The 10,860-nt window shown below is 39.5% G+C and overlaps 1 protein-coding gene across 1 annotated transcript; it reads right to left on the reverse strand.

The window, feature by feature from the left end:
- Window positions 1–3,119: 3,119 nt before the first annotated feature.
- Window positions 3,120–6,873, reverse strand: selenop (selenoprotein P). Its single transcript, XM_080499543.1, has 5 exons — window positions 6,757–6,873; window positions 5,982–6,212; window positions 5,207–5,419; window positions 4,963–5,080; window positions 3,120–4,873 (listed from the first exon to the last, which is right to left on the reverse strand). Exons 2-5 carry the CDS (start codon window positions 6,182–6,184, stop codon window positions 4,526–4,528), a joined length of 882 nt encoding a protein of 293 aa, XP_080355669.1. The 5' UTR covers window positions 6,185–6,212; window positions 6,757–6,873; the 3' UTR covers window positions 3,120–4,525.
- Between the last annotated feature and the right edge of the window lie 3,987 nt (window positions 6,874–10,860).

Here is a 10,860-nt window from a genome sequence, read left to right on the forward strand (position 1 = left end):
GTGTGTTGATTTTCTCGCTGCCCGCTGGTGGAATAATCAGAGAGGAAAGGGCTGCAGAAACAGTTTGAGGAGAAAGCATATTGGACAATTAAGACAGAAGCTGTGTACTGCACTGCTCTGTGTGGGGCTGATTGAATCAGAGAGACAGCCACTCAGAGCTCTTTGTCTCAGGACATTGCAGGTAATTACCCATAAGTCACTGTTCTCCTGTATTGGATCTTCAGCCCAATTACGCCCACACAAGCCGCCCGCCTCAGCCTCATTTATTACCTCCGGTTGCTTGTTGACCTTTTCTGGACACACAGTCCAACAGGTAATACGGCTACATTGCACCGAGCAGAGCAGTAGGTGTTGCACTTTGAGGTTTGAGACAATGTCTCAGTCATTGAGCTACACATTCACATCATTATGCAACTGCTGCCATAAAAAAACTAAAACAAAGTATATAGAAAAAGAAGTAGATTAAATTTAAAATAGGTCAATTGTTACTTTATCTCCTGATTCAATTAAAGCAAAGTAAAAGTATTACAAATGTTATCTGTACAGCACCTGGAATATCATCAAGTTTACCCTTTGACACACAAATGATCATATTTAGTGATTTCCAGCAAGTAACGTGTTAATATTCAAACAGACTTAATGTATAGTGATAGTAAACCATATTTAGGCAAACAAGCCCTTGTATAGTGGAATCACTGAACTCAATATGGAGTGTAGGTAACATTTGCCACAATTGAAACAGCACTCTTGTCATGGTTGAAAGTTGTAGGTTTGGATCGAGGCTGAACCTTTCTGTGCAGAGTCTTCATGTTCTCCCTGTGCATATGTGTTTTTTTGGTTGTTGTTTTTTTCTGTGGGTTCTCCAGTGTCTTTTCACAGTCTGGGAAAATGTATTTGGAATTAATTGCTGACTCATCTGTGACTGTCTTTTTTTTTTTTTTTTGGAACTTTGTCCTGTGATAGACGGGCAACTTGTCCAGGGTGTCACCTGTCTTTTCAGATTAACTCGAATCAACGTCAGTGACCTTGAATCAGATAAGAAGGTATAGAACATACATGATTCTGCAAAACCCCCGGGGTGAAATTCCCAAGTATTTGAAGCTGCTTTCGTCACAGAAACAGTTCAAATTAAACTGAACAGTGACAACTGCATAATCCTAATGCAAAGAAATTGTCAACGAGCAAACCAAATTGACAATTCAAGGTTTGTTTTGGGGTTTTTTTCCGTTTTTTTTTTTTATTGTTTAGTCTTGTTTTATCATCAGTTGTCAGGTTAATGAACTAAATTGTTGAACAATGAAATATGTGAAACAATCACTGGTTAAATAGGATTTAAAAATAATTATACATACATTTTTAAGGCTGATCTGCTGGTGGAAATATTTACTAAATTCTTCATTCTTGAAAGCATTCGCTTCTATTGTTTTTTTTTCCTGTGGGTTCTCCAGTGTCTTTTCACAGTCTGGGAACAGTGTCTCCAGTGTCTTTTCACTGTCTCTATTCTCTTTACTTGACAACAGCAAATATTCAAAACGCCCTATTAAGCTTGTGATGTATTCACTGAAAGTAAAACTACAGGAAAAGGTCAAGTTACTCAAAGAAAAATCATAAAGGACCGCTATTGCACCTATTAAAGTTACATTTAATGGCTCGGCAAATTTATGAAAAAAGAAAGGATAGGCCGCTATCAGTTCAGTATGTACAAACTTTTTCATAGTACTCATAAACTGTCAATGTGTCTTGGTGGTTGCGCGTGCAGAGCTGTATTGCCATCTGCTGACAAATGTTGAAAGAAGCAACATGGTTAGAGACATTTTTTTCCCACCTTCCTACTTGGTTTAAATATGCAGGCTTGCAAATGACAGGCTGAATTTATGTCTGTTTGCCTGTTGCTATCTGTTTCTGTCCTTTTCTCTCCCCTATTCCCTACCCCAAGTTCAGACGGGGGGAGCATGCATGCAAAAGTCCACACACAAACTCGATACTTTAACATGAGGCAAGAGTATTAATTACTTCATGTTGACTCTACATTTGCATGGAGAGACAGATGGAGATAGATCCTTTTTAAGACCGAAATTGAATTCTTCTTTGTACTTTGTACTCACTACTGTTGTTCTCCTTGAACAAGTCTTTTTGTCTACAAGATGCATTAAAAGGTTGAAATTGTCAAGAGGTCAAATCACCAAACTTATGACCCAAAATTAATAAAGCATGGAACAATTAATTTAGACACACATAAGATTTCTTTATAACAGATTATATACCATCAATGAGGCTCCGCTGACATCTGCTGTTCCTGAACCTTCTGTGAATTGGTTAGTCTTCTTTTTTTCTTCATCATGATAAAAAGTTTCTCTGCTTTCCTCCAGTCCCTCACAACTTTCTCACACACTATCAACTCTCTCTGCTACTCTTTCTCTGTTTTCTACCATGTTTTTTTTTTTCAATTTTAAGTATTAATTCTACTCTATACCTATCTGCAACATATAACTTACCATAACACAGAAGTAGTGGAGGCTTTTTGATTTACCGATAATGCTGTGCAAAAAATGAATCCGTACTTAGCTAACAAATTGACCGATCGCTCATGTATTGGTCGACAGTGCAGCGCTAAGGATTCGTCTTAGGGTTGAGTTAGGCAGCACAATTGATGGATCTTTGAGCAAACAATGGATCCATTATTTGTGCAGCACAGTCGGTAGATCAATCAAAAGCACTTATAGTCGAGAAACTATGTTATAGATCTGGAATAGAAAATAATGTATTTACTGGAATTAAAATTTCAGAGGCTTATTCTGGATAATTAAAATAACTACACTCATGAGAACGACATCCTGTGATAGTAGGTCATGCTAAGGTACTGTTATCTTCTGTAAGGGATGAAATCTGCTGATTAAAGTCCAACAACTCTTACCTTTATGTATCCAGGAAAACTTTACAACTGAACAAAACTTGTTTTTTCCCCAGTGGTGAGAGGTGATTAGATAAATTATGCAGCCTGCTGCTTATTTTTAAGCACCTTTCACCCCCAAATATCAGCTTCGTTCTCACACATATCCAATGGTACATGCTGTTTATGTTTTACAATGTAAATAATGAACACACAAACACACTAAACATAAGTAGCACCATCTTTATTTTACCGTCTTGATCATCTCTCTCTCTTTCACAATTTCACAAGCTCAGCTCAATACAGCTCTCTGTACGTGCATCAGGTATTCAGGGTGATTGTCACCTTCCCACCGAAACCATCATTAAGTACAGAGTGTATTCCAACAGTTACTCTTTCAATGCTTTCATATTTCACTTCATCCGTCACCGCTGGGCTACTTTCAAAACAAGCTTTGTATAAATGTATGCAAATTATGAGCTACATAGAAAATGTATGCAATCAAGGAAAAAATAAAAAATAAAAAAATCCAACAGGAATGCTAAATACTCCATATTTGAAATGTGTGACTTTATATTTTTGTGTTGAAAGCCTATTTACTATTATGTGCCAAAGAAAGATGATCTATAGCAATTATTACAGACACACATTTGGTTGATAACTGTTTTAGGTCTGGTCTGGTTTTAAATCCTTTTTGTTTTTACCCAGTGGTGGGCCAGTGCTTCAGGTTTAGTTTTTTTTTTAATACTCAGAATAGGCAGCACTAAATAATACTTATCTTACACTGTCGGGCTGACTGTTGTTAATATAATTTCTTAATCTTCCAAATGTTTCAGTGTTTTTGTACATTCTTTGTCATTTTCTGAACTTTAAAGGTTTAAAGTGTTGATCGTGTTCTTGAAGAACCTCGTCTTTTCTCTCCTGCCTGACATCATTCAGACACCGCTAGAGCATAGTTTATGTGCCTGCTTTCATAAAGGATGGAGAGAACAAAACAGAAAAGGCCATTTGTGAACATGATGACCACATGCACTGCTGAGAGAGGAGGAAAGGAACCCACTGACGGACATGTTGAGGCAGATAAAACAAGAACTATTCTTCAGTGCATACTGAGAATGTGTGCTATGCTTTGATGGATGTTTTTCATGCCTTGCATTGTCTGTATCTGTGTTGGGAACCACTTGTTTATCTACTCCATATGCCGACTGTTGATTGATCTCCCCTCTCTCAGAGTAATACTTGTTGGTAAAAAGAGCGCTGAGCCCTGATGTTGCTGGTTGGTTCGAGTGTGAAGCTGATATCTGGACCAGCTTACAGCTGCTCTCATCCTCAGCTAGCAACACCTTGGGGTCAGGCTCACTGGGCTGTCTGAGGCTGCTGTCAGTCAGCAGGAGGCAAGCGTCACTGTCAGGTCTCCCTGACATTATCAGCTACATTGCCTGTCAGCCTGTGTCACCGTCAGGAGGCTGGCAGCGCCTCATCACAGTGTCAGAGACCGATTGGCTGCTCGCTCTCTGCATCGCCAAACAGCCTGCGTCAGTGTCAGCATCAGCTGGTCTTAGGAGAGGCTTCGTTGTCGGAGCCTGCTGCACTCTGTCAGCTGTACTTTGACTTTCACTTCATCTTTTCAGCAGCTCAAGGCGTATCAGCCTCTGCGTGAGCACCCCGTGACATCACCTGCACAGGCTGAGCTAGCTGCATCTGGCCTAAATCTGCACGATGTTGGTCATGTGCCTGTTGCTGAACACCTTGTTGACCATGACTTTGTCCATGGTCAGAACCAGCATCACCATGGCTTCCATGATGATGACCATGGTTGTGATCATGGTGCCCACTGCCATGACCATGATGATGTCCATGATGATGACCATGACCATGACCATGATCATGGTTATGATTATGGTCATGGTTTGCAGGAGAAGCACCATCTGTGTCAGGCTGTGCATCTGCTTTCTCTTTGCATTCGTCTGGAATCTCAGCACTCTGCAAAAAAGAATCAAAGTCATAAGATACTGCAGCCCAGTACATATATATTTAAAATAAATATTTGCAGAGTTACATGTGATCTATACCTCATACGCGCAGTCGCCACATAAACGCTTGCAATATGTGTCTTTGATTGCACCCTCGATGTGGCCCTGTCCAATGATGGAGTATGGAAGCGAAATTTGGTTGGTGAGACGGCCACACCTGATGGTAGAGAAACAGGTTAATGTGAGGTTACCAACAGATTGTAAACAATGGTATATAAAGGCAAAACAAAACATATAGTCTTGATTTCCCTGCTATGTGAGAGAAACTCTGGACATAACAAACCTGTCGTAAATGAGAAAGTCATCCTTGTCTCCATTCAGTGCCTGCCAAACATCAGGCTGCTGCTCCTCCTGTTTGTAGAGTGTGATGTTCTCTGAAAGTCTCTGGGCCATCATGGAGTGCAGGCGCTGTGCCTGCTCCCCCTTGTGGTTCACAACCATGTAGACCACATCCTTCAGACCGTCACGCTCCATCTTCTGGCGCAGGCCGTCCATTCTGCTCACATGAGGACATGATCTCAAACATCATTTTAAAAGTAACAGACCAATAGTTCCCCTCTGAAATAGAAACACGCATGCTCAGAGGAAGGAACTATGCTACAGTTGCAAACACGTCAAACACAAGGTGTAAAAACTGCAAATATCCTTAAGTTGTCACCCCAAAAAACAGAAACTATTCATTCTCATTATACTACAGGTGGTCATGCTGTTTGAGTCGAGTATAAGACAAACATATCACAGCTTTGAAATATAAGCAATTACATTACTGATGCAGCAGTGAATGTGGCTTCATGGCGAGCAAAGTAGCGTTAACATGTGACCTATTTGTGATTATTTTAATAACTCAAAGGAAAACATTTGGAGCTATATAAAGGTTCTGATATAATAATTATACTGCTCCAGCACACCTTAGATCACTCTGAGCTGTATTTGGCCTCTGAACTAAAATGAGTTTGACACCCGGCCTCGACTGCTCTAAATGTGACTCGGATGAAGCGTTTATTTTTTGTTTTTCATGAGTGGCTGCTGAGGTGCAGGCTTGGTGATTGAAGCGGTACCTGGAGGCCTGCACCAAACAGAACAGTCAGCTGGCCTGGAGAAGGGCCACCACCGTCACCCTGCCCATTGACGCCTGCATGGGATACACCTCTCCTATGTTCCAGGCCGGAGGCTGCTGACAGCGAGGCCCGCCCCCATCACTCTCTGCCTTGCCCCCATGGAGCAGGCAGAGAGTGAGGAGCAGGCTGAGGCACGCCCACATCTCTGTGGTGCCCTCTCACTGCCCCGATCTGAGGGAGGGGAGAGAGAAATTGGGGAGGGGACACAAAGGGGTGAAAGAGCAGAAACAAGCTGGTCAAAGCCTGTACACAAACACGACACGATTTTAATAGAAAGAGCCATTTTCATAGTCTTCAGTGGAAGTTCCTAACTGGAACTACTCTTTACTCCAGTGCAGACTGAATACAGAAGTGTACATTGAACTTATCAGTCGTCAAGTCACCGATCCCAAGGATCCCAAAGTCTTGCTGTTATAGTAAACACAACCAAAAAGGGCAGTGTTTAAATTAAATCTACATGTCTGCATTCCGTGACAGCATGCATAACAAGTACAAACACCAAATTGTGCATTTTGTTTTTTCAAACGTTGCTCAGTAATACACTGCATGCACATTTACACTGTTTGCATTTATTACAAGTAGAGCATTTCAATGTCCTCTACTGTAATGTATGTTTTTATTAATCTACTCTCCCCATCTTTACTGTTAAAACCTTCTTATTAGATTTTTTTTTTCCTAAATTATCTGACAAAATGTAATAAAGTATGTCTCTTACCCCTGGGTTAAAAAGTTTCCTTCCCTTAGTTCAGCTCTTTGTCCCTGCAACTCCTGGAACAAAAACAAGCCTCTTCCTCAACTGCTCCCCCCTTTTATACTCCGCCTGTTGTTTTTCTGTCAGGAAGGAGGACAAAGTTCATGCATAGCCGTATGCTGATGCCTGCAGTTTTTTAAAGTTAAAGAAGACACTGTAATGAAATCCCCTCATGTGGAAAGGACACAAACATTTACAAAGGGAAATGTTTAGTATCAACTGGCAGATAGATACAATTGAACAGAACAATGAAAACAGGAGGAATCATTTGCTTCTGTTGTGTGAGTGACTTAGGTAGAAGCTAAATCATTGATTTCTTTGTTAAACATTGTGCATTTTGTTGTATCAAGTTTTTCGCTAAGAACATGGAGCAACATTGTGCAATTCTCTTTTGCTGAAGGAGGGGAAGTAAAAAAGAACATTGGGTGGTACTCTGGTCAGTGTCCAGTAACTATCGGATAAACAGCCTGATGAACAGACTCATGCATACGAGACGTGCTTTTACAAAGGCAACCAAACACACTTCACTAATAAACACATGACAATGTTACCAGGATGTTCATGAAGATATAAGACCCTAACAATACATCTGTATACAGTTTATAGTAGCAAATAATGAAGTAAAGGTGATCATAGAATAATAATCTAGGTCACAAAAGTAACGGGGGAAAGCTGAGTGATAAATTGTGTGTTTCAATGTAAAACGGAACTTTTGTGGAAGAACAACCAAAGTTACCAACTATAATTTAAAATTTGAGGCACTTTAATGAACTACTTTGATATATATTTTCACTCTGTTTAGGAATTATTACCTACATCTTGCACAACATTTAAATACAGAGTGACTTTGAATCAAAGAAAGTAAGACAATGTTCTGTTATAGACTTGTTATGTAAAATAACATTAAAAAGTCTCAAAGTGCAACTAACCAGGCAGTCTGTCTGTAGATATAGGCCATGCAGTTGGGAATACAGTGTGAGATAAGTAGGTTCAAAAGTCATTTCATCTTCAAGATAGTGAGTTAGCAAAGAATCGATGTGTTTCAAAACTCAAGTGATATAAAGTGTTATCTGATCATAAAAGAAGTGCTATCTGTTATGGATGTTCTAACTTGCTCATCTGCTTTTTGTCTCTATGTGTAAGTATGTTTATTGTCTCTGTGGAAAGATCTTGGCTGTATTTTGTGTGATGTTGCTGAAGTGACATGTTTTTTTTTGTGTGAAGGACTTTGTATTGCAATCTGTACGGAAAATGCTGTATAAATAAAGTCTGGTTTGATTTGATATGTGTTATGCTCATGGCGTCAGTGCACACAGTAAAATGGGTCACCTGCAGCACTTCATCAGCACGGTGAGAAATCACAACTTCATGCAGATTATCTGTCAGGTCATACAGCAAAGGACTTAGAGTTCTCCAAGTTTATTCAATGACTAAGTGTTATTCATTAACAGTCCGGTGTTGAGTTCATGTCCTATTTCAGGACTGCGTGACCTTGATATGACAGCATAATGTTAGAGATGTGATATATTGTTAGAAAGACGTGCATTTTGCCAATTTGGCTTTATATGAACAGCAATAAGCTACAGGAGATGTTCTTCAAGCATTGATATCATACAATCAAATAAAGCACAGTCAAATGCTTAGACAAAGTTATCTAGGTAAATGCTGTTGGACATTTATGATTTAATCAAACATGTCCCGAACATTAAAAATACAAGACCATTACGTGGGGGGGGGGGTAATCTATGTGCAGATCATTTTATCAACAGCTACAGTACAGAAATACCCTGATGGTGAGTTACTATGGGACCTATTAGAGTTTTTCATATTTGATTAAAGTTGAAAGAAAAACATGTGTGCAAAACAGGAAATGCAAAATTGGTAGAGGAAAAACACAGACCTGCATAATGATCGTTTCAGGAACAAGTAAGTCATCTCAACCAGTATGCTCCAGAGACACCTAGAGGCCACAGCAGTGTTGTGCACAATTTAATTATCAATAAAATACTGACAAAAATGAAAAGTAATGGCGTGATCAAGAATCCTTTCCATCTATCTTCTATTCTGCTTATCCTGTTGAGGGTCACAGGGTGCTGGAGCCGATCAGATTGTACTGTGGGCGAGGGCAGGATACACCCTGGACAGGTCGCCAGGGGAAGCACATATAGACAAACAACCACACAATCCCATTCCCAGTGGCAATTTAGTGTCACCAACTGACCTGACATGTCCAAAAACCAAGATACCAGGAGTAAACCCAAACACACTGGGAGAAGATGCAAACTCCACACAGACCATACTGGAACCCATGACCTTTTCGCTATGAGGTGGGAGCGCTAACCTCTGCCTCACCATGTGGCCTCTTAAAAACTCCTCTGATGATGAAGTTAGGTGTTTTGGCCACTACACCAGCGAGCCACACTGTGGTTGACTGCCCATTTATTTTTATTTTTCATTTTCATAAATGGAAACTCAGCAAAACACATCTTTGAATCTCAGGCTCGCCAGCTGCCTCTCCATTTGTCTTAACAAAATACATTAATGTGTGAAGCAGGTGTATACTGAGGCCTCATTAGGGTTTTCTCCATTGTGTTGAGTACAGATATGAAAAGTGTTTGAAGAAGGTGATGCTGAAATGTGTATGTTTAAAATAAATTCATTGTTAGATGTGAAGTAAAAAAAAAACATTGGATATATTGTACAGTTAAATCAACACAAGAAATTGTGTCATGAAGCAAAGACTGATCCTAATACTAATTCTGACCCATTAAAAACACTCATCTGTCTGTGTTAATAATTGCTGAAAGAAATAGAATAATTTTATAACAAGTTACTAAACCTTCCACCCAGTGATGGAATTACACTGTGAACAGTTATACTACAGGACAAATTGGCCACTGTGTTATTAGATCAAAAACCCAAACTGAAAATATTTCTAATCTAAAACCTGTGGTTAAATTTTAATTAATGAAATTATGTGTATGCATACAGTGTTATTATGTATGTAGACTCAGCTTAGCACTGACCTACTGTATATGTTCAGGCTATGAGGTGGACACAGGACTGAAGTGGAGCAGTGGTTTGCACTCTCACCTCACAGCAAGAAAGTCAGGTTCAAATACGAGCAGGGCCTTTCTGTGTGGATTTTGCATGTTTTCCTCATGTGAGTGTGGATCTCCATTGGGTACTCCGGTTGCTAGTTAAATAGTTATTCTAAATTGGCCCAAGATGTGAATGTGATGTTGATATGTTTTCCAGAGTGCATCCTGCCCTGGCCAGCTGCCCAGGATAAAGCAGCATCAAAGGTGGATGGATGGCGGTAGACACAACACAACAAATCATCACAGAAAATATCTCAACCCTGATGAATACAAGTGTACTCCTCTACACATGTCACAAATCCTACTACAAACTCAATCGAACAATATGACTAAAACTCCTCCATGTAAATAGTATTTGCTTTGTTTTTAGGGTTTGCTCTGTGTGTATTAATTAATATCACTCCAATATATCACTTATTTAACTTTACCCTTCCGTAATGCTGCTATTACATCAATTCTCTTTATTCTGTGTTATTTTCTGTGCGGAGCAACTTGATTAATCCAAGGGAGATTAATAGAATATTTCTATTCAATTATATTCAATTATATTCAATTCAATTCAATTCTATTCTATTCTATTCTATTCGATTCTATTCGATTCAATTCTATAAGGCTGCACTACTTGATTTGTATTAATTTTCAAGTATTTTCAAGGGAGTAGTTATGGAATTGTGCGAAACATTTGATCTAATAGTTTCTAAGCCAAAGCTTGAATGTGTATCAATGTTAACTAATGACAATTTGTTTTGATCACATATTTTGCTCCCAGAGCAAATGAAAGAATTCCATCGTAATATGTAGCTCCTTCCACTCCTTCCACACTTGTATCTGTTCGAATAAATAATTCTGCCTTCTTTAGAATGACCTGTCTCTCATGTAACTGTAACTGTAACTAAGCAACGCGAGTTGGCGTCCTGGACTTCGCAAGGGTTTATGGGATACCGAGGCCCAGCTGTAGAACGACCGC

This window comes from Blennius ocellaris, assembly GCF_963422515.1.
Source record: "Blennius ocellaris genome assembly, chromosome: 7".
NCBI lineage: Eukaryota > Metazoa > Chordata > Actinopteri > Blenniiformes > Blenniidae > Blennius > Blennius ocellaris.